The sequence below is a fragment of the Uranotaenia lowii genome, chromosome 2, assembly GCF_029784155.1.
Source record: "Uranotaenia lowii strain MFRU-FL chromosome 2, ASM2978415v1, whole genome shotgun sequence".
Classification (NCBI taxonomy): Eukaryota; Metazoa; Arthropoda; class Insecta; order Diptera; family Culicidae; genus Uranotaenia; species Uranotaenia lowii.
In genome coordinates, this window is record NC_073692.1 from 351,949,017 (window position 1) to 351,974,016 (window position 25,000).

The 25,000-nt window shown below is 41.8% G+C and overlaps 3 protein-coding genes across 8 annotated transcripts in view; 2 read left to right on the forward strand and 1 right to left on the reverse strand.

The window, feature by feature from the left end:
* The window catches only part of LOC129749795 (major facilitator superfamily domain-containing protein 12-like), a 47,623-nt gene that overhangs the window by 15,339 nt on the left and 7,284 nt on the right, over positions 1-25,000 (reverse strand). The window lies entirely within an intron of this gene.
* Positions 2,784-12,321, forward strand: LOC129743066 (uncharacterized). Its single transcript, XM_055735008.1, has 5 exons — positions 2,784-2,803; positions 11,562-11,637; positions 11,694-11,778; positions 11,845-11,908; positions 11,961-12,321. The coding sequence occupies exons 1-5, from the start codon at positions 2,784-2,786 to the stop codon at positions 12,319-12,321; spliced, it is 606 nt and encodes a 201-aa protein (XP_055590983.1).
* On the forward strand, positions 13,129-22,069 carry LOC129743067 (uncharacterized). The gene is made up of 3 exons (XM_055735009.1): positions 13,129-15,015; positions 15,084-20,818; positions 20,875-22,069. Exons 1-2 carry the CDS (start codon positions 13,129-13,131, stop codon positions 18,192-18,194), a joined length of 4,998 nt encoding a protein of 1,665 aa, XP_055590984.1. The 3' UTR covers positions 18,195-20,818; positions 20,875-22,069.

Genomic DNA, 25,000 nt, shown 5'->3' on the forward strand with positions numbered 1-25,000 from the left:
TGGTTGACTTCTAGAATGATAACAGTGCAGAAAAGTCCGGAAAAGCGATTTCACGTAACGGTGGAATGTGTCCTATACCTATGAGGTATTTGATAAATGTCCAATAAAAATGGATCGAGTAAAATATTGAAGACAAATCAATACCAATATAAGGCAAATCAAATTTCTCCCTTGATAAACTAGCTCTTTTTCCTAACCGTGATCCCTGTTGAAGCAAAGAGATTGCAAAGGGACTCAAATGGTTGAAGAAGGAATGTAATTTGAAATAAACAAATAAACAATTTTTTACCAAATTGTTTTTCTATGATTATTGCCTTTTTGAAAACTCTTTGATTCTTTGCCTCACATTTAACAAATCTTTAGAGCTTTATTGCTTAAAATGCACAAAGAGTGCTTTGAATAATCAAAACTTTAAAATACATTTTCGATTTTTTTTCCAACAATTCGAGTAAATATATTCAGCTTTTGAATACATTTAAAAAAATTAACAGTCTAACTCAAAGTTATTAAAATTTGTTCTGCTTTACCGACAGCTTTAAAATAATAAATTCTAGAATTTTCAGAAAGTTATAAAGATAACCTTGCAACTATTTCTGACACCGCTGTAGAAAGTCTTCGAGTATCTATTATTAAGGATTTCAATCAATTAAGGTTTGTTGAAGACTGCAAAACGATTGGACTTAAACCATAAAAATATCGAAGATTTATTCGGGTCAAAATTTCTTGAAAATTTAATCGAAATTGCCCTATTGTGCAAAATTGCAAAAAATAAACAATAAGAAAACTTCTATAATTTTTCTCTCAGAAATCAAAATTACTCGCGATCTTGGGTAAAGTTAATCATTGAATTAAAACCTTTAATTTCGGAATCTTTGAAATTTTCACTAGTTGATTATCTAAGTGAATTTTTATCCATTTTCCAAAGTTATTTTGAAAGAGCTGCTACAAAAAAAGTTAGTTTGCAAATTAGTCTTTATTCAGTTCTTAAATTGCACCTCGGAAAAATTTTAAATTTGTTGCCTTGTGTTATCGATTTTCTTCACATCATATGAAGTAAGTAAAAGCTAAAAACATTCGCTTGGAATATTTTGCAATTTCAAAGTATCATTCCCTATCAACGATAACTAGTTATTTTAATACAAAATAGTTTAAGTTTTTCACGATTTTTATCAATATAATATGACCGTTCAAGAACTGTGAACTGTATTTTATGAATTTCTAGACTTAAAATTAAAATGAGGATTGTAATGAGGATTCATCTATGATAGCTTTTTTGTTTCTCAAAATTGTTTTTAAAAAAAGGCAATACTAAAAAAGGGGTTTCCAAAAAGGGAAATAATTTGCACTCCAAATTGCAACGATATACCGAAAAAAATGCTATGAAAAGTTAACCTTTCTTAATATGCAATTTTATAAGGATGTTGAAATTTTTAACTTCATTGTTATGAGGTTGAAAACTATAAAATTCCGACAGAATATTGTTTAAGTCTAAACTTCGATATGACGTTTTGTAAGAACGTTAAGTGTCGTGTCCTGTAATACGTCGTGTGTTAATTGTGTAATTATGTCCAAATATGTTGAATTTATCTCTATAAGGGTATTAAAAATTTAAAGCTGGCTCATCATTATATCGAACATCATATAACTTTTCGATTAAAGATACAACTGGACAGTTTCTTTAAATTCACAGTTCAAATTGATACATTTAATAAAAGAGAATACTCAGCTTGGATATTTTCCACTGTGGAATCAAGGATCCTCTACTGGAAACAGCAATCAGACCAAATTTTTTCTTAGAGTTGAAACAATCCGGACCCTATTTCTCCATTATTGACTATTCACTTGATACACATCACTCGATTTTTCAAAACTTCATCTTCCTTACTCTTGTTGATGTGTCCACAAACTCGAAAGCGCTGATATATTTGATTGTTTTTCAATACTCTTGAAAACTTTTGAAACAATATAGAAAATATTCGAAAAATTTTAGGAGCTTGAAAATTTAACGTCAGTTGTTCTCGCCGACTACTTTGATCCTCTCATTGTTCATCAGTCACATGGACCTAGAATCGCTAAAGTGAAAAGGCGTTAGTCAATGGTTGAACAAAGAATGTTTATTGAATAATTTTCGGATTTCTTTTATTGCCAAAAATATGTTAATATTTCAATTTTGGTGTTTCCAGAAGAACAGTAGCAAAATGCCTGGGACGGTTTATTTTGGTAAATGTTTTGGTTAGAATGCAATTCAGCATCTTTTTTCATTGTAGTTAATCAGCTCCTCTGTCCGGGCCAGCTGTGCGCCCGCGACAGTAGAGAAAAGCGCGTCAGCATAACATGCATTCAACGATGGTTCGTTTCGGGTCTGCTTTGCGGCAAAACATGATCTCGGAAGCTGCAAACGACATTGTTGACAAAGTTTGATTGGGTGGTATTGGACTACGAAACGACGAAACTTACGCCAAGGCAGAATTGAGACAGCTTCCTACACAAGAACATTTTCAAGTATATTAAACTATCAAAGTCTGCCAAGAAATATCTCGTTTGGCAAGCTATCTGTACCCGTGGCTTGAAAAACGACATTTTCGTTGCAACCGGTACCTTTTTTTTTTTTTTTTTAGGTTTTATTTTTGACACTTTACCAGCATTATGGCATTCGTGTCTAGAAACCGGTACCGTCAACAAGGACATTTACGCGAAAGAGAGTCTTCAAAAGCGATTGCTGCCTTTCCTGAAGAAACATAGCTTTTCTGTGCTGTTTTGGTTGGCTTTAGCATCCTACCACTATGGAAAAGGCCATGAAATGGTATGCCGCTAACAACATTCAGGTTGTGCCCGAGGATGAAAACACTCCCAACACACCAGAACTTCGGCCAATCTTAAAAATATTGGGCGGTGACTCGACTATCGCCACCATTGTCACCACAATGATTAATTGATATTTAGAAGAAAAAAAAAACACTATAAATCAACAATGTGCACTTTTTGACCTGATAATGTCAGTGAACATCAGATGAACCATAAAATATACATACATTGAAATCTTCAGATTGAAATTGGAATGTGAAAAAGCATATAAATACTACAATGCACAAATCAGAGAAGGGGGACCAAATTTGAAAAAAAAGTAAAACATCTTTACAGACCTCTAACGGTACCATTCGAGCCGTTTCAGAGTTTTTGAGGCCATTCATCTCAAGAAGCGAATTCGATGGCAACGAAACCGACAATATGTCTGCTGCAGAAAGCCCTAGCTGCTTCTTGGCACGCTAAAGCTGAATGACATCGATTTATGAATGTGACCCATTCACGCGCCGGGTTGCCGCTGCAGTTCTGTTAGTAACAGGAACATACTTAGACGGAGCGAGCCCTATAAAAATTGTGCCGATCGACCGCCAGGCCGACGGACTAACCGATTTTGGCACTCACTGTAATATAGCAGCAGCAGCAAAAGTGCAGTTGCCACGGTTGAGTACGTCTCAATTTAATGGCATGCAAATGTGACCCAGCTGAACGACAGCGAAGCCCTTAGAAACAGTACTGGCCGAAAAGAGAAATGAAGACGTTCTTTAGTGAATCCTTCATCCGCAGAAAACAGTGATGATTTCAAATCAAGTCCAGACAAATAACATAACATTCAGCTATGTGTCACTCTTCCCTTGAAGGATAGCACAAATTAGGCATATCGCATATTTGATTGCAGGTTCGGCAAGAAAATCGTGAAAATAAGTATAAAAATCTGAAGTAAGTGTTGAAATATCAAATCAACTAACGACTTTCGAGTACAATATTGTCACGTTAGACAGAATCGATTTGGGGTCAGTTTTGAATATCTCAAACCCTGGGGTCTCAAAAGCTTAGTTTTGATTCCAAACTGATCCGTGTTTTTACAAAAAATTTAAGTAACGTTTACATGGTAAATTTCAACTTTTAGGTTTCAAGCAAACCTTCGCTGGGCACCAGCAGTGATGTCAAATGAATTGATTGTTTTCCCATGCAAAAAGGCAAACCCCTATTCAACGGAAAATAACTTTTTTGCCCATATGATACGAGATTACGGTTTTTCACAAAGATGTTCGACAGAAAATTTCCATAAAATAATTAATAAATTGGCATAAAAATCATTAGCGGGTTCGGTTCTAAAGAAGAAACAGAAATGATGTTAATTTTTCACTACAAAATATTAAATTTTCCCATACAATCCTTAAAGTTCAAATTTACTCATGTAAACGTTACTTAAAAATTCTTCGAAAAATAATGGATGAGTTTTGGACCGAAACGAAGCTTTCAAGACCCCAAGGTTAAGAAAGAGAAATTAAAAAATGACCCCAAATCAACTCAGTTTATTGCCACGTACTGTAACATCCAGCCAGAAGAAATTTTTGCAGATAGACGACGACGACGTAAGATGATTTGACGGACGTCCGTCGAACGATGATGATGGTGCAAGTTGGGAAACCTGGTTTTAGTTTAAGCGGCATTTTATGATTCCCGTTCTTTGTCGTTCGAGGTCTTCAGAAGACGGCTCGTTATGCTACGCGTTTTTGATGAACATACCTACTCATAAATGCACAACCAGCTTAAGCCGTTCGGATGGCGAGCCCAGCTAATGGTTTGTGGGTGAGCATCAGCGAACCGTTGAAACAGGCATTGATTTGCAAAGACATGCCGACGAAGACGATAAAGGCGGAAACCTTACAAGATAAAGTGGGGTAGCTAGGTAGGGTAATTGTTGCTGAGCTTGATTTATGCTCCCATGCTGCGAAACTATGCTTAGCAGCACGATGATGGATTCGTGACCCCTTGAGACAATATCTGTTTCCTCAAAGAGCAGCAGCAGTTGTGGTGATTCATCTTCTGCATTCACCATGCAAGACCACCAGAGTTCTCTGCGAAAAAGGGGAGCCAAGGAATGGGGGACTGCAAACCACTGACTGCTATCAAATCATCATAATCTTAACGGCTAAAGAGACTCGTCGTCGTCGTGGTCGTCGTCTAACTGGGGGTGCCCATCTCAATGAGAAAGGGGTGGGAGGATCTGAATGCAGTCGCAAATTGTGACAAAGACATGCAACGTGATGATCGAAAATGACACAAAGTCTTCCTTTGTCGGTACTTTGATTGTGGAACTTTCCGGGGATTCGCAGTCGATATCGTCCACTGGGTGCTGTTACTGGGTATGTTTGATTTAGGGAAATATTGTAGGTTAAGTATGTCCACAAATCGAGGTCTTCATAAAAACAAAAGTTTTTGAACCATGTTTGGGATTTGTAGACTTATACACCCAAAGGAAAGGTTGCAAAATGTCAATGCCAGTCGACGCAAAAAAAAATGCGCTGAAAAGTGTACTGTACCAAAGATGATATGAATAGGAAAGCACTACTGGCATAAAAACTTGTGCTTCCAAGCAAAATGATGCATGAACACTTCTTTAGACTGAGTCGGTTTCGGGTCATTTTCGAATTTCTCAAACCCTGAGCTGCCCTGGGGTCTTACAAGCTTCGTTTAAGTTCAAAACTCAATCATGATTTTTTGCAGAATTTTAAAGTAACGTATACACACAGATGAACAGATGTACAAGCTAAGCCTTGAAATTTGTGCAAAGTTCCAACGACCATTTAAAAAAAAAATTAGGTTTTTTGGATGAGCCACCAGATGTCTCCAAAGACACTGGAGAGAACTATAGACACTGTAATTTCATATAGTCTGTCAAAGAGAATGACGGGGGCCAATTGAGCATTCAATGATAATGCTCAAGCACTTCATAACTCTCACTAGTTGCAAAATATAAAAAATTGTTTCTCAGATTCGTAAATTACATGCTGTTTTTGTCACTAAAACTGGAAATCGCTTTTGAAAAATATTTCAATCATTACGATCCATACATAAAAAAAAGGTCAGTATCTCGCACCCAAAAAATATGGCGCGACTTAATGCATCCCGTACATCCAAAATTATTTAGAAATTTTTTCTGCGGTATTTTTCACGTAAATTTAGATTTTGTTGCATCATATCGATTCTACGTGAGTTTTGTAGTAACCTCAGAGTAGCAAGGATGCCCTGGTAAAAGCTGCTTTACTTCCACATAACTTACACATGAATTTCACGTAAAGGGTGATACGATCGAAATTTGGTCAAGGGAAAACGGGAAAACGCGTGTAAATCGGTGAAATCGTTTATTTAAAAAATCAAATTAAATTTCTTTTTCAAGTTTAATTAGTATAAAATTCAGGAAAAATATTCAGTTAGGCTTCCGCTTTTCCAAATTCGAATTGCCGGGCCTTATGCTTAACTCCTGCCATCAGATTTTGTACAGCCTCCACCTTCTTCGCTGCAGAAAGCCAGTACTCATTGTGTGTTCAACGACAATTTGCCACAAAAATACAATCTTGGAACAGCCATAACTTTTTTGTTTTAAGTCCAATCGAGTTGCAGTCTTCAAGTGAAATGTTAGTCTTAATTGAAATTTTAATAAGAACCTTCATAATCAAGCAATCGATTGGTAAAGACAAAAATGTATGATGAAAAACCAGTTTTTTTATGCTTCTTTAGAACACTATTGGCGTATTTTTTTTGATTCCGGATTTGGCTCTGGAACCGTCAGAATAAAAAAACGATTTTCGGGTTTCGAGTTATTCCATACGTAGGTGTGCGTGAGAACGAGCGCAATGTTTACATGCAGCTGTCATTTTGTTCTCCCTTCTAGATTTCTTCATTCAGTTCTTCACATCCGGATTGCCTTTTTTCGTGTCGGGATTGCACTGGACAGCAGATAGTACGATTTTGCTTGGCTGAGAGGTTCAAAATGACGGCAATCATCATTTTCCCGATCATTATTTCAACTGTTTTGCTTTCATCCAAAAACAGCTGTTTAATGTTTTGACAACAACGTTGAGAGTATTGGTGAACTTCTCGCAAAACTGACTTTCTTCTCAGGGCGACTCCGTCCGTTTTTCGAGCGAACCTAGGTTGCCTCTCGAGCAATAAATAACACGATGACAGCAGTTAGAGCGAACCTAGGTTGCCTCTGGGTTGCCTCCAGGTGAAAAAAAATACGGTATATGTCACAGAATCCCTTTAACACTTGAGATTCAGTGCAACCCCTTCCTGTTGTCCGATTCTGCTCAAATTCGGCATATGGCCTTCTGATGACTCCTTTAAACCATCAAAGTCTTTTTTTGCAAGTATTTTGATTTTAAAGTAGGTATTTATTAAGACAAATTTGATAAATTAAATAAAAAATATCCTAAATTGTGATTTTGGTTAAGCATTAAATCGTGAATAGCTGTTCACACGTTGATACAAACCACATGTTTTGTTCAGCAAAGTTTAAGTGCACAAAAATCCGCATCTTTTGATGGCATTGGTATCAAAAATATTCTACGCTTGGTACACATTTTGGTCAGTTGAATTCAAAATTTTTGGACTAAAAAATTTTTTTTCTTGAAAATAGCTTACTAGTTAAACATTTTGATACGAATTTGGTTCATTTTGTATTTTTTGCGTGTAGTTTTTAACTCAAACAAAATCAAAAAAATATAAAATCTATAAATTTTATGACAATTTTTGGACCCAGAATTTATTTAAAATCAAATCTTTTGAAAGTGGACTTTTTTTAAAGATCGCGCTTGCGGAACCTCTAAACATGATTTTTTTTAGTCGGCTCCATACAAAAGGTTGTTCTGCACATCCTAATGTACCATTTGAAGGGTGAGCCCTATATTCCCAGAAGTTATGCAATTTTGGGACACCCTACTGTACACCTTAACAGATTATGGGCCCAGTGGTTAATTGGGATGTCATAACCTATCCATCTTAACACAGACAGGCACGTGATGCAAACAAGCGTTCGTTCCAATCGCACTATATTTTGTTCCCATGGGGGGAAATTTTTTGGCTATCAGTCTACTTACAGTGAGGGGCAAAATAAAGTGTCCAAATTATTTTTTTATCATTTCTTTTATTTTTCTGGTTAAAATTCACCGAAAACACATCGTAATAATTTTTAAAATATTGTTTATTGTGTTCTTTTTAATTTTTGTTAATTTTGCGCTGGTAAAAAAACAAAGTTTTTTCTTATAGAAAAAAAACATGGGCAAAATAAAGTGTCCAACTCAAAAATCAATATAATTTCGATAAGTTTCAATCGCGAGGCCCTCGAAATTGTTTGTTTTGTGTATTTTGACGTTTCATAAACAACTGGCTTGGCTCTGGAGTATTCAAACAGGTGTCTACATTCGATAATAAATTTTTGTAAAGTATGTAAAGTAAAGTATGTTGTAAGTTGTAAAATATGGAGAACGCATAAATTTCTGGTTCCATTCCGTTGTCCATCCGGAAACTGGTTGTTCGTGATGTGAATAACGGTCAAACGCACCGGGAAGTGGCCAAGCACTACGAAATCAGCAAGACAGCGGTATTAAAAATCATGAAGAAGATGAAAACGTTCGGATCGGAGATGGATCGCCCAGGAAGAGGACTGAAGCCCAAGACAGATGCCAGAACGGACAAGAAAATCATTCTTGAAATGAAGAAAAACGCAATAATAACGATCCGGCAGGTACAGGAAGAGCTCCAATTTTCGGTATTGCGTTGTACTGTCCGTTGCCGCATCCATACAAAGGAGTACCATAGAAAGATCGCAGTGAGAAGGCCTTTCATCAGCCAGGTGAACAAGGCTAAGCGACTCAAGTTCGTCAAGGAACACGCCGATAAACGGCTCGAGTACTGGAAAACATTGTTGTGGGCCGACGAATCCAAATTCGAGCTATTCAACCGGAAGAAGCGGGATCATATGTGGCGCAAGTCGGATGAGGAGCTCCAAGATCGCCTTATCCAAGGAACAGTCAAGCACGGAGGAGGTAACGTGATGGTGTGGGGGTGCTTTTCTTGGGGTGAGGTGGGCAATTTGGTAAAAATTGACGGAATCATGATAGCTGAGTCATATTCTAATATCCTGCGGGAAAACCTCGAGGTATACCTCATAAAGACGGGCCTCGAAGAGCGCTTCGTTTTACAGCAGAATAACGATCCGAAGCATACGGCCAATCCGATGAAGTCATTTTCCCGTTCCTGCCGCATCTAACCCCTTGAATGGCCCCCACAAAGTACTGATCTGAACCCCATCGAAAATCTGTGGGCCTTCCCCGAGGCTCTGATTGATAAGACTGGTGTGACAAATTAAAAATACTTATTTTGATGCCATGGAGCATGCGTGGGAGGAACTCGACCCACAACACTTGCACAACCTTGTTGAAAGTATAACATAGCACTTGTAGGAGGTGTTGAAGGCCGAAGGAGGCCATACCCATTATTAAATCGTTCTTGTTTGCCTTCAGTTTGAATCAATTTGAAGCTGTACCGATCTGGACACTTTATTTTGCCCCTGTTTTTTTGGAATATTAACTGTTTTTTTTCTATCAGAAAAACTTTTTTTTTTAACAGCGCAACATTAACAAAAATTGAAAAGAACATAATGAACAATATTTAAAAAATGATTGCGATGCGTTTTCGTTGAATTTTAACCAGAAAAATAAAAGAAATTGAAAAAAATAATTTGGACACTTTATTTTGCCCCTCACTGTAAATAGCAAAGACGACTATTTATTTAAGATCCAATGTTTCGATCCTTATAAATAGAATCATCATCGGGACTGTAATTTTATTATATGTTAACACAGTTTTATAAATCAAGTTCACTAATTATAAAATTGCTTACCGAAAAATGTCGTCTTTTTGTTTTGGATTGATTCGCGTGATCAGATAAAGCTGTCTTGTATATCTGTAACAATATTTTTCAAATAAATTTTGGTATTGATGGAATATAAATGTTGTGTGTTAACTCACTGTGTGCGATGTTTTGCAGTTGAAAACCCGTTTTGTCCTACAATTTTTGGATTTATATTCACCAGCATCTAAAACTTGTTACCCACCTTACACCAAGGGTGAGCAATCCGCGGCCCGCGGGCCGCACGTTGCCCGCGAGACCCTTGTGTGCGGCCCGCGAAGGTTTTTTCAAATTTTCATGCCTTAACTTCATTCTACAATGGATAGATGGGAAAATTTCAGATTGTTGTCTTTTTTCTGTCATTTTAAGCGTTTATTATGTTCTGTTCAAGGCTTAAATGCAATATTGTTTATTGGCAAAACGTAGTGTTTTTTAATTCTGCATACTTTTTTCCTTATTATTAAACTCCTACCTCTTTGAGAGCAAAATCCATTAAAGTGAATCGGTAGAACAGCCAAAAATCGGAACCTACACATTAGACCGCTGAAAGCTTTGTGTGGAAATTTCAAATTCTTAAATTTTAATACCTCCCATAACTTTTTTTGATGGTTTTTGCTGCCAAAAATAGCAATAAAAATTATGGAAGCGATCCACCAGAAAAGATATTCGATGTTATATAAAATTATTGCTTTTAAAATTATTTTTTTTAATTTTAGCGTTTTTGACTGCTGGAGCCGTAGAATGAGAAGAAAAATCTTGACAAACCATTGCAAAAACATTTCAAGAAATTATTGAAAGCTCTAGCAAACAAAGTCTGCCATTTTTAAATACTATTCAATGGATTTTGATATTTTATTTTGAAATGCTTATGACTTTTTCATGAAATGTTTAGCTGCTTGTCATGTTAGGAAAAAATAAAGCTTAAGAATAGTGAAAATCAAAAATCAAAGACCAACTTCATTTCAAGTTTATTTTAATTTTCTGGATGATTTTATGTGCAAAAATTTCTTTTTCCATACAATTTTCCATACAAAATTGAAACGCGTTGCTCTAACTCAGGAATCAACCAAATCATCTCAAATTATACACTGATCCTAGCCCGATCAGGAGGGAAAAACAAAATTATATCAAGATGAGATATTTTGATACTAATTTTTTTTCTATCTAATTGAGTTATAATTCAGTACTCGTAGGATGTTAAAATATCTCAAATTATATCAAAAAATCTATATGATCATAACTAAATTATATCAGATTTTGATATGCTCCTATCAAGATTATATCTGGTTCAGATAGCATAGTTTGATATTAGGCAGAACAAATCCTATCAAAATTATAACTTATCAAGATATGAAAGCTTCGAGAAAAATTTCTAGTGGAACGTCAGTAACCCACACTATTTACTAAAATCATGCTCCATTTGTGATATCCCAAACATATGATTCAATTTTATGAATCTGTTGAGCGAAACTCATTAAAGTACGGTTTGGGCCGTTGACTTCGATGTCCGTGTTTCATAAAATGTTGCACGTATATCAAAATATGATATAATCATTTTATTTTAGGACAATTGTTGCAATTGAATTTATATTTTTCTTTGATAGTCCCTAAATTGATATGATACGAGCAATTGGCATTATTAACTCAATAAAAACCCATCCCCATGTAGATTTTTGGAAGCGTGCACAAAAATAAAATAAAAACCCCAAAAATAAGTGAAATATACTCCGCGTGTAAAAGGAGTGAGTACATTAAAATCAGCGTGCAGAAACCGAAAAAGAAAACAAAACAAAAACGACCGAAACCGCATTGTCGTTTTCGCAACACACCACACAAGTTCGTGGTGGGAAAAATTGTGTGTGTCGCCCGGGAGAAAACCGCGTGGAAGTGTGCCTCGGGGATCTAAACCAAAGGTACGTTGCACCATCATATTTTTGCGTGCGTGATCTAATAAAGGGCATTATTCCAGCCACTACACGGCGAAAAGCCAGGCCAGACCACGTGCAGCCACTGCGGTCCATTCGAGGACGGAGAAGGCATCAAGCCTAAAAAAGGTAACACCTGCAGCGAGGAACCTAACCCGCATTTGCCTAACCCGACTTTTATCCCCCATAGGGTAGCCCCAGCCGGGAATCCTGATCCGGGAGAAGCCAAGAAAGAACGGCAAAAGGGTCGCACAGGCAGGTAATGTGAATTTGAAACAACGTGGCAAGAAATTAATTTCGGCTTTTCGCAGGCGGCCCTTTTTTCCACATCTGCTTTTTGCTCCATCTACGGTTCCCTATCTACCATCACTATTGGGACCTCAGTGGCAGACTCCCAGGGTTGACCAGCGACATCGGTGCAGCAGGAGAAGAGCAACCGAGAAGGAGAATTTGCACCAGCAGTGTTGTTCCTCCTCGGTGCTCCAGGGCGGTCGAATTTTGAAGAAGAGCACCACCAGTGGTTCCCAATCGGTGCTCCCGGTGTCAAGCAAACAGGAGGTGAGCAGGAGAAGCTCCACCCGCGCTAGCAGATTGTCGTTCCGTGCGAAGAGCGGCAGGAAAAGGGGGAAGAAGCAGCCCCCTGGTAGACCCCAGGAGGCGCCACAAGTGTAGGAACAAATCAACGAAAAGCAGCAATCGGCCCCAGGCGTAGGGCGGCCGACCAGCAGCAACAGCGCCACCAATCGGCCCCAGGCGTAGGGCGGCCGACCAGCAGCAACAGCGCCACCAATCGGCCCCAGGCGTAGGGCGGCCGACCAGCAGCGACAGCGCCACCAATCGGCCCCAGGCGTAGGGCGGCCGAATAGCGGAAGAGGCACGAGGTGCCACCCGATCGGCGCTCGGTCGAAGGGCGGCGGACGCATGCCGGGCAGGCGAGGTGCCGTACAGTGGGATCCATTCGGCGAAAATGCGGTGAGTACACGCTGGTTTGGGGAAGTGTGGGTGTGTCTTGCCATAATCCTTTGTAGCCATCATTTTTATTCATGTGGCATCGCCCACGAAAAGCCTCTTCAATAAATGGCGCCCAACAAAAACGAACCGCTTAAGTTTTGTTCGGGAAAAATAAAATATCATTTGTATTTGTGATGATATTAGTATGTTTTTGATTGTAACAGTAATTTAGTTAAACCTACTGTTATGTTATTATTATTATCGCTCAATTTTTGTATCGTATCGTAATTTTGTAATCTGTAAGTCCACATTTGTCTGGTTTTTTGATCCTAATAAACCTAATAAAGAATGATGAATAAACAAATTGATTTGTATCATCTTAATGATGAGGAGATGGAATATGAATTGGCCTTGCGCCATGTTTCAAATCTAGCCCCATGCTCTAGAAGAGCTAGGGTTGTCAAGTTAAAAGCTCTTGTCCAAGAGGACACCCTTAGAGACACCATCTATGTTAATTCAGAACACGTAATGTCGCCGGAGTTGAACATCGAGGTCTGCCAGAGGGCAGTGGTAGAATTGAGAAATCATGTTGATTTAGCCACGCAGAATAGAAATGCCGATCAAATGGCTTGCGCGAAATCGAGATTGCTTCATTACCGGCAAAGATTATCACTGATTCCAGTGGTCGCGAGTTTAGAGGAAACGCGTAGGGTCGTGTGCGAGCTTGTAGAGACGCTGCTAGCTCAGATAGAGTGCGTGAACAGTGCAGTCAATATGGTGTTAAGTGAAACAGAAAACACTAGCCTTTCAACTAGTGTCCCAACCATCCAGGCAGAGAACAGTAGCAGTAGGGATGCCTGCGATGCGTTGACGATTCCACCGAGGCCACAAGCAGTCGGAAATGATGAAGGAGCACGAGCACGGATGCAAGAAGCGGATGTCGAGCCGTCTTCTCTTCCATTCCAAGAAGGCAGACAAGGACAGAGGGACTTGGAGGAAGTAATCATCCGGAGGTCGGGTAGTTCGGCTGGTCTGGCTGCTGTGAACGTTCTGGACGAACTGCGGCTCGACATTCAACAACGACAAAGAAGGCAGCAGCAATTGAACGACAGCTTTACAAACCGAAGTGGTAGCAACTACGACAGGCGGATGCAGAAGGCGATTCACAATTGGCCTTTCAAGTTCCGAGGCGAAAAGGACACCACGTCCCTCAACATTTTCCTAGACCGAGTGGAGACATTTGCCAGATCAGAGGGAATCGACGATCAGACACTTCTGGCTTCCATAAAGCACCTGTTGCTGGAAGACGCCCTAGACTGGTACTCCAGAGCACTTGCCCAACGTCGCCTGTATTCCTGGCAAGCATTTAAACAAGAAATTCGACGTGAATTCCTGCCTAGTGGATACGCTCAGATCCTTAGGTTAGAAGCCAGCTTTCGTTTTCAAGGTGCCAACGAAACGTTCGATAAGTTCTTCCGTGACATCTCTACACTATTCCGCTTCATCGATCCACCACTTACGGAAGAGGAGAAGTTGTTCATAGTCAAGAAAAACATGAACATGGACTATGCAACAATAGTAACAGCCGCTCAGCCAAAGACATTGATGGACCTGGTCAACGTCTGCAGCAACTTCGACGAAACAAGGCTATTGCTGAACCAGCAGCGCAGGATTCCAATTCCGCACAACCACTTACTAGAACCGAACTTCGCAACACCAGCAACAACAAGTCGGTCTCAGCAACACCAGCAGCAGCGTTTCGGGAGATTGCAAGCAGTGGAGGCGGACGAGCAGTTGTACGGAGCCACATCATACTCAGCACCATCGCATCGGCTTCCAATACAACAGCCACGCTTCAACAGAGTACATGCGGTGGAGAACGAGGCCCAGCAAGGTGCGGCTGCAACGTCAGCTATCCAAACTGAAGCAGATCTAGTGGATCCAGAAGATGCAGACGGTTTGCAAGGGGACTTCAACCAGCTGTACGAGCAAGTTTGTGCCATGAAGCTTCAACTGGAGCGCAGATCGAATCGTTTCAATACAGGACTACAGCAGCAACACTCTCAACAACGACCGGAACAGCGTCAGCAACCGCCTACAATTTCGGCAGCTCAGAACAATTTGGTGAATCGGCAAGGCAGTCAAGCGGAGAACTATCGAATACAACATCCGTTGCAACAGCAAGCTAAATGGGCGCCGCGGCAGCAGCTTCAACAGCAGCAGCAGCTTCAACAACAGCAGCCTCAACGGCAATTCCAACAGCACTATCAACCACAGCTCCAGAACCAGCAGCTTCAGCAAGCAGGCAGCAACATGTACGATCTAGATCCTGTTCAGCATACAGCGTACCGCCCAGCGCTTTGCTGGAACTGCGATGAGGAGGGGCATAGGTTTCCGGATTGCACGAAGGCACAGGCAATTCTCTTTTGCTACAGATGCGGTCGAAAAGGTTACACGTTACGCAGCTGTCTTGTTTGTAACAGCGAAGCGGAAAACGCCGCAGCGAGGAGGTGGTAGATGGAGGGCCAGATTCTTCGCAACACAGCTATCAACCTTCAATACCTCCCGATTTACAAGACATCAACTCTATCATTATCAATCCCGGACATGACAATCGTCCACACGCCGTTCTGGACGTTCTTGGAAAGAAAGTTACAGCTTTGTTGGACAGTGGTGCAAACTGTTCTTTGTTAGGTGGCAGTAAAGCACAGATCGTAGAAGAGCTTGGACTGCGAAAAGAAGCACTGAACGGTGGGATCAAGACAGCGGATGGAACGCCACACCAGATCAATCACTTCACACGTCTGCCAATATCGTACAACAATCGAAGCGAAATTTTGCCGGTTCTACTCGTGCCTAGCTTGCCAGATTGCGCTATCATGGGCATGAACTTCTGGCAAACGTTTGGCGTCAAGGCAGTGTGCTTCTCGATAATGAACAATGAAATTGAACAAGATGCAGAACCGCTGAAGGAGCTTTCACCAGAACAGCAAAAGCGACTAGACCAAGTGGTACGCATATTTCCGAAGGCAGAAGATGGTAAGCTTGGCAGGACGCAGATCTACGAACATCAAATCGACGTCGGAAATGCGCCGCCAAGGAAACAACGGTACTACCCAATGTCACAGTACGTCCTAGCGGAAGTCAACAAGGAAGTCGACCGGATGCTATCCCTGGACGTGATCGAAGAAGCAGTGTTCTCACCGTGGAACAATCCACTGGTAGCGGTGAAGAAGAAGGATGGCAGATACCGGGTATGTTTAGACGCAAGACACCTGAACTCAATCATGGTGAACGAAGGTTATCCGATACCGCAGATCTCCGCAATCATCAATAACCTCGGAGGATGCTCGTACATATCTTCAATTGACTTGAAGGATGCCTTCTGGCAAATGCCGCTCCAACAAAAGTCACGACCCTTAACAGCATTCACTGTACCATCCCGTGGTCACTACCAATTTAAGGTTGTTCCTTTTGGTATCTGTACGGCAAGTCAAGGACTCGCAAGACTAATGACACATCTTTTCGCGGACATGGAGCCATTCGTCTTTCATTATTTGGACGACATTATTATCTGCTCTAAAACGTTTGACGAACACGTAGCAGTTCTTCAGGAAGTGGCAACCAGGCTACGTCAGGCGAATCTCACCATTTCTCCGGAAAAATCCAAGTTCTGTCGCCAACGCATAAAATATTTGGGCTACGTTCTCAGTGAAGGAGGATGGAGGGTCGACGAGGAAAAGGTGGAGAGCATCGTCAAATTTCCAGTTCCAAGTACACGAAAGGAAGTTCAAAGATTCTTAGGCTTATGCGGATGGTATCGACGCTTCATTCCAGAGTTCTCACGAATCGCTGCACCAATCACGGAGCTCACGAAAGCCAAGATCAAATTTCGATGGACAACAGCAGCAGAAGAAGCTTTTCTCAAACTCAAGTCAGCTCTAGTCACCGCTCCAGTACTTGCGATGCCGGACTACACAAAACCGTTCTCAATAGCATGCGACGCTAGCGATGTCGCGATTGGTGCTGTATTGACGCAGGACATCGAGGGAGAAGAACACCCGATCAGTTATTTTTCCCAGAAGCTATCTTCGTCGGAGCGAAAATACACAGTCACAGAAAAAGAGTGCTTAGCAGTTATTCGTGCGATAGAAAAGTTCCGTGGGTATGTAGAAGGAGTACGTTTCGTCGTTTACTGTGACCATTCCGCACTCAGCTACCTGAAAACTTTAAAGAACCCCACAGCTTTGATGAGCAGATGGCTTTTGAGACTCAACGCGTTCGACTTCGAAATCAGGTACCGGAAGGGCAGCTGCAACACCGTACCAGATGCGCTATCCAGAGTAGTCTGTTCGCTAGTGTTTTCGATTTCCGAGGAGAATGATCCATGGTACAAGAACATCGTCAAGCAGGTGGAACGGAAAGGCGATAAATATCCCGACTTTCGTATCGCAAACAACGAGCTCTACAAAAATTGTCATTACAAGGACGAGGCTGGTTTAATCACGCATCGATGGAAGAAAGTAGTTCCGGAAAACCACCGAGCAGAACTCATTCGTCGATACCACGACGCACCATCAGCAGCGCATCTAGGCTTCCAGAAGACGTGGCACAAACTACAGCAGCACTATTACTGGCCGAAGATGCAGGACAACGTCGCCCGTTACGTCAAAGCATGCACTACGTGCAAGGCTAGTAAAGCGCCCAATATAAGAATGATGCCGCAGATGGGGAAGCTCAAGCCAGCGAAGGTCCCGTGGGAGCTAATTTCTATCGATTTCGTCGGACCCTTAACCAGATCCAAGAAAGGCAACACTGTGCTGCTAGTAATCGTCGACTGGATCACGAAATACGTCATCGCTCACCCGATGCGGGCCGCCGATTCGAGCAAGATGGTCGAGTTTTTGGAAGAAAAGGTGTTCCTCAAGTTCTCCAGACCGAGGATTATTCTATCAGATAACGGCAAGCAGTTCGAGTCGCAGGTGTTTCGAGCACTGCTAAGCCGTCACAACATTATCCACATGAAGACCGCTTTTTACGCACCGCAGGTCAACAACGCCGAGCGAGTGAACAGAGTTCTTATCACTTGTGTTCGATCGTTGTTGGAGGAAGATCATCGAGAGTGGGACAAGAACCTGGCCGCCATCACCGCAGCCATCAACAGTGCGAAGCACGAATCAACCGGAGTCAGCCCGCACTTCGCCAACTTCGGAAGGGAACTTCTGTTGCATACGGACCTCTACACTCTGCAGGACTTAAACGTGTCAGACGATCCAAAGGTCGCGCAGGAGATGCGGTTGTCCACGATCAACAGGATTCACAAATTCATCCAACAGCGGATCAAGAAGACTCACGAGAAGACAAAGCAGCGCTACGATCTACAGAAGCGGACTGTGTCCTTTCAACCGGGCGAGCTAGTATGGCGCCGCTCGTTTGTTCTTTCTTCGAAGGCGGACCATATCAACAAGAAACTGGACCCCAAATTTATTCCGGCTATCGTTAAAGAAAAGCTGGGAGCCAATCTCTACACTCTGGAGGATGTCGTCACCGGAAAGCGAGGTCGCTACCACGTGAAGGACATCAAACCAGACTAAGGTATTCAAGCTATGTAAGCAACAACGCTGACCACAAGCTCACTCGGAGCACAAAACACGAAATGGAGAAGGCTGAAGGACCAACATCATCTTTGAAACCTCGCCCCCAACAACTCGGAATAAATTATGCAGAACTCTTCTATTCGAACAACTCGATGGAGCACAGCTGATGCAAATTCGTCGCTAGGACACCGACGAACACAACTAAGCAGGCGTGTATGAAGGAGACAACGGCCTTGCGCGGGACCAGCGTCGGCTGAATGGACTCTGAGAACTCTGCCAGGTAGTTCGTCAGAATTTGGAGAGGGCTGGCAACCTTGCGTGGGATTGCCGCCACTCATTGTCCAGAATGCAATCCTGTCATCTGAAGCAGCGTAGCAGCGCTGGGGATAGTAGTACTGGTGAGCCACCGTAGCCAGGCGCTACACACCATCGCAGAGAACCCATCCAGGTTCGGGATATTGGAATGTTCGGAAAGTCAAGTACAGCAGCTCCAAACACCACGTCGCTGCAATTGAAAGGATTGTCAGGACATCAAGAAGAGGATTCAGCACCATAGAATACAGTTAAGCGAAGAAGTTGTGAGGAGTAGACATCATGACGGCCGCTACTACCATATCGACTCTCTCTCGCTAACTGTCAAAAGCCACACGCCCATAATCCAGCTATGACCGCTACCCAAGGTAGTCAACAAGAGCCTAACGAGGTCAAAACACGCCAGTCGTTACTACCACAAACAGGAGATCATCCACCAACCCCAAAAATCTCCGAATCAATACAAAAACCCTTCAGCTATGACCACAGCCAAAGCCTGTCAACCAAGCGCAACAGCGCAGGAAATACCGTTAGGCCGATCGGGAAAAATCGTGCATCTGGAAAACGCAGTGAGCAATATCTCTTATCTACCTCCTCGTGAGTACAGTAACAAGTCTAGCTATGTCCGCTACCCAAGGTTGCCAACAAAAGCATCGCCGATGCGAAAAACACGTTCATCGTCAGCACCACAACCATCTGCTTTGCTCGACGACTCCGGAAGAAGGGCCCGTCTGAGGGAGCTCATTCGCAGCAGCAGCAATATCCGATTTTGTCCCGCTAACACGAACCCTGCTTATTCAGCACAGTATCAACAGGACGAATCAGGACAACGCCCAGGGTAGCTTGAAAGAGGTTGCAAGATTCCTGCTGACTTTCTCCTAGTCCGGAGGACCATAGCTGACCAGGCTTCCCAGAAATAAGAAAACCGAACAAGTACATCCACAAGGACCTCCCGATTAAGACTACCCGATTAAGACCTCCCGATTAAGACTACCCGATAAAGACTACCCGATAAAGACTACCCGATCATGACTACCAGATCAAGACCATCTTCAATCAACCATGACAACTCCCGATTAAGACTTCCCGATCAAGACTATCTTCAACCAGCCATGTCAACTCCCGATTAAGACTTCCCGATCAAGAACATCTTCAACCAACCATGTCAACTTCCGATTACGACTTCCCGATCTAGACGAAATTATCAAAAGCTATCTACCAACTTTGTCAAGACCACAAGCTATGAGAACACCATCTACCACGGTCCACACCCCAAAATACGCGCAGCGGAACCACAAATTACCCTCGCCTGAAATGGTGTCGACAGTTCAACTGTCCGATTCAGACTTGACCACAAATCACCAACCTCATAGAATGATACATAATGGATCATGCACAGTTGTCAAGGGGGTTGCCAAGGAAACATCAAAAGGAACGCGATCTGGAGGCGCGGTATAACCTCTATTCCGGGCCCTTGGTAATTAAGAGGATTAAATCCCTCTTTTCCTTAGACTTCTATTGCTTTTAGTATAAACCAGTTAAGTTCCCACCTAAATTTCGTTTGTTAAGTTCTATTTGTAAGATCTAGGTTATTATCTCTATCAATAACCATTTGATTTTGGATTTTCGTATGCTGCTGAGGTGGATGTTATTAAGTGGATTGTTATAAGGATTCGAAGGAGTTTCTTTCTGCCAGATATACTGGTAATTATCGACACATTTGCCATAACTCGTTGGCTTTGATTTTGTTATAGATTTTGCCAAGACTCGTTGGCGTAGAGATCTAGTTTATTGATTCGTCTTTAGTTTTGAAGAAACTCACCACTGCAGGGTGAATACAAGTGCGAGGTTTTCTCGACACAGCCGTCGATCTTCTCATCTCCTTCGAACTCCTAGTGGCGTGATTATGAATTTTTCATGGATCCTTGTCATGATCCATGAAAAATTCTACCAAAGCAGCAATGTTGTGTTGCAATTGAATTTATATTTTTCTTTGATAGTCCCTAAATTGATATGATACGAGCAATTGGCATTATTAACTCAATAAAAACCCATCCCCATGTAGATTTTTGGAAGCGTGCACAAAAATAAAATAAAAACCCCAAAAATAAGTGAAATATACTCCGCGTGTAAAAGGAGTGAGTACATTAAAATCAGCGTGCAGAAACCGAAAAAGAAAACAAAACAAAAACGACCGAAACCGCATTGTCGTTTCCGCAACACACCACACAAGTTCGTGGTGGGAAAAATTGTGTGTGTCGCCCGGGAGAAAACCGCGTGGAAGTGTGCCTCGGGGATCTAAACCAAAGGTACGTTGCACCATCATATTTTTGCGTGCGTGATCTAATAAAGGGCATTATTCCAGCCACTACACGGCGAAAAGCCAGGCCAGACCACGTGCAGCCACTGCGGTCCATTCGAGGACGGAGAAGGCATCAAGCCTAAAAAAGGTAACACCTGCAGCGAGGAACCTAACCCGCATTTGCCTAACCCGACTTTTATCCCCCATAGGGTAGCCCCAGCCGGGAATCCTGATCCGGGAGAAGCCAAGAAAGAACGGCAAAAGGGTCGCACAGGCAGGTAATGTGAATTTGAAACAACGTGGCAAGAAATTAATTTCGGCTTTTCGCAGGCGGCCCTTTTTTCCACATCTGCTTTTTGCTCCATCTACGGTTCCCTATCTACCATCACTATTGGGACCTCAGTGGCAGACTCCCAGGGTTGACCAGCGACATCGGTGCAGCAGGAGAAGAGCAACCGAGAAGGAGAATTTGCACCAGCAGTGTTGTTCCTCCTCGGTGCTCCAGGGCGGTCGAATTTTGAAGAAGAGCACCACCAGTGGTTCCCAATCGGTGCTCCCGGTGTCAAGCAAACAGGAGGTGAGCAGGAGAAGCTCCACCCGCGCTAGCAGATTGTCGTTCCGTGCGAAGAGCGGCAGGAAAAGGGGGAAGAAGCAGCACCCTACTGGACCCTAGGCGGCGCTGCATGCGAGAGGGTAACCGAAAACAGAAGCAGCAGCACCAGCGGTGCTATTCCATCAGTGCGCCAGGTGGCGTGGAGTTGCTGAAGCAAAACAGCACCAGTTGTGTTGTTCAGGTGGCGGCGAAGGCGGCTGCAAACCGAAACAATCGCCGTGCGCATCCATCGGTGCGCCAGGAGAAGAAGACCCTGAAGGGGGATTGGCACCTGTTGTGTTCCACTATTGAAGCTCCGGGCATAAAGTGGCCAAAAAGGAGGACACAGTACCACCAGTGCCCATAGGTGGCGCTTTCGGGCGAAGATCGGAGGAGTCGCTCGCAGGCAATCTTCAGGTCCGGTTCCAGCTGGAAAATTGCCGGCGCACATCAGCGAGTGTTCCGGGCGATCAGCAACCGAAGGAGAAGCAGCTACGCGTAGACACATCCGCATCGTTGCAAGGGCGACGTGTCGTCGAGCAGGCGTGATCAACACGGGGCGAATGCCCACAGTGGGACCGGCGAGGCCGAGGCGGAGGAGATCCCTCCAGGGACGACGACAGGAAAAGCGGTAAGTGCACGCAAATCGGGGAAAAGTGGGGGAGTTAATTGGAAACAAAATGCCATAATATGAGAAAATTTAAAGAAAATTCATCTTCTAATTTAAGTGGCGTTGACCACAATTAGCCTCCATTACACAATCCAAAAAAAATCTTTATCATTGAAAATGAGCTCAACCCCATTCAAGACTGTTAATCAGAATAAGATATAATTCAGATTGGAAAAACTTAAAATCGAAAATTTAGAGTACTTAATTATAACAGAATCAGATGTAAATATCTTGGTGAGATACGTTTGAGTTATAATTTTGATATGCTCTCCTGATCGGGAGGTGACCCAAAAGGAATCGAAAAAACGTATAGGAGCAAAAAGTCAACTTTTGCAGCGGTCTACTACACATAGTCAAAAGAATTTCGAAGCCGGTTTAGTGAAGTCATTACATATTTTCATTTCAAGCAAAAATATAAAGCTGAATGATAAAAAATATACTCAGCAGATTATTTTTTTAATCATTCTATCCGATTCGGAGAAAAATGCTTGTTCTGGTAGCATCCAAATACTGGAAAAAAATTAAACCCAAAACTTGTGATATATTTTTATTTCTGAATATCAACGAAAATTACGAAAGTAAAATAATAAAGCCTGGGTGAACGATTTAAGATTGTTTATCAACATGAATCAACCCACAAAAATTATTAGTTCTTGATAAAATCAATTGATGTATGAAATTCTGTGATTCCACCCAAAATATTTTTAAGATTATCTGTGATGCTTTTTTCAAAAATTTGAAAGAAAATTTATCAAAAACACCGATAAATTGTATTATTTCACTTATAATTCGCAATCCACATTACCAGATTCAAAGTATAGCTTTAGTAATCCTATCGCAATGATTCCTAAATAAGATTGAAAATGATAAAAATGTGGATAAACATTCTAAAATCAAGAATTTAGTTTTGAAGATAGTTGCTTAAAAATACGTGAAATTGAACATTTTTTGTGATTTCGAAAACCTTGCTTAACATCTGAATGCAATGATCCAATACAGAACTTCAATTTAAACAAGCGAGTTTTTTTAACGTTTGTAGGAAAAAAATCTAGGCTTTGAGGACAATGGTGGAAAAAAATCACAGAAAGTCAAATAGCGATTCAACGTCCAACGTTAAGAAGACTGTGATTGCTTTAAAAATATATTTTTCAAACTCTTAGTTATCACTGTCGTAAGCTCCAAAACATTTTTAAATGGAAGTTATGACGAATAGTATCATCGGTTTAAACAAGAGTGTTGTAAAAACGAATGTTCGCCAAAAAGTAGTATTAAAAACTTGAGAGAATTTAAAAATGACGCAGATTTAGCGAGGTTCCTACCTTTACAATATCGGGTATTTAAAAAGCCGTGTTGAATTACTGTAGAATTACGTGTAAAATTTGTAGTTATGAAAAATAATGTGAAGTTCTGATTATTGTCACAAATAAAATTATTTTAAGTGCGGCCCGCCGACAAGATTTCAAATTTAAAATTGGCCCATTGGTTCAAAAGGTAGCTCATCCCTGCCTCACACTTTGACTATCCAACTGATTTTTTTCGATCTGATCATGACGAGTGTGTATTAAGTGGTGTCTATTACGTGTTGTAGGGTTTGTGTTTCTGTATTTGTGTTTTTATGTTGTGATTTAATTTTTCTTAGGTTGAAAAGTATTCTAAAAGTATTTCCGTAAGTGGAATGTATGTTTTCAGTGTCTTGTTTTGAATTGATCGCGTTTTTTGTACAGGGTCCGGCAATTGAAGTTCTACAATGAAATAAACACATAAATTGATCAAAACAACACATATTTATTTCAAATTCTTTCAACGATCCGAGGAACGAATCGTATGCAGGTGTTCGTGTTGTATTTTATCCCAGGTTGCCACGAGATGTCGCTTCAGAACCTCCACACCTTCATGTTGCTTAGAGCAGTCTTCGGCCTCCAGCATACTCCAAACAGCGAAGTCCATAGGGTTCAGGTCTGGCGAACTTGCCGGCCACTCGGAGCTCGGAATGAACCCTATAAAATGTTGCGCAATCCAAAGTTGGATTTTCTTCGCTTTGTGAGCCGGCACCGAGTCCTGTTGTAAAACCTAATCCCTGGTACCAAAATGCCCACGGTTCGACGACAGTCTGTAGAACTAGTTCCAGATATGTATTTTGGTTGATCTTCACTCCTTCAGGGACAAAAAACCAGCGGAGTATGGCCATCATGGGTGATTCCGGCCCAAACCATCACCGATGCTGGTTTCTGTCGCGGGGTGGTCGTCAGCAAGTCGGCATTGCTTCGTGATGTGTCTGGCAACCAAACTCTGTCGTTCTGCTTATTCGCGAACTGCTGTACGGTGAAGAGTTTCTCGTCGGTAAACACGATATTCTTCAACCTTCCTTCCGCGGCTCTCTTCAGCAGCGCCTTCGCTCTTTTTACCCGTTCTTGTTTCTGCTTCACCGTAAGGTTTTGAACCTTTTGGATCTTGTAGGGCTTGGCCTGAAGTTTATCTTTCAGGATCCGACGGAGACTTCGATCCGATATGTTGAGATATCTTAAGGCGCTTCTTGACGATCTTCGTCATGGCAGGTGTCACCACAGTAGGTCGGCGTCTCCCACCATACCGTTTTTTGGCACTTCCGGTCGCCAGGTATCTTTTAACTGTACGGTATACAAAACTTCTGCACACACTTATATGGGACAGCTCACAACACCTGATTACAAAAGTAACACTTACATCCAATGATAGCTAAGACTTAATGTAAACAAAGCATCGAGGGGTCGTTCAATACTGTTTCATGTGCAACGAAATAATTACTGTTGAAGAAATGTAGCAGTTCAATTGCCAGACCCCGTAGTTTTTATGTGGCAGCTTTCCAGGATCAGCAATTCGCTTTCGTTGTCACATCAGTCGATGATTTCTGCTTTGTCGATATCGAACAGATAATCCATGGCTGTTTC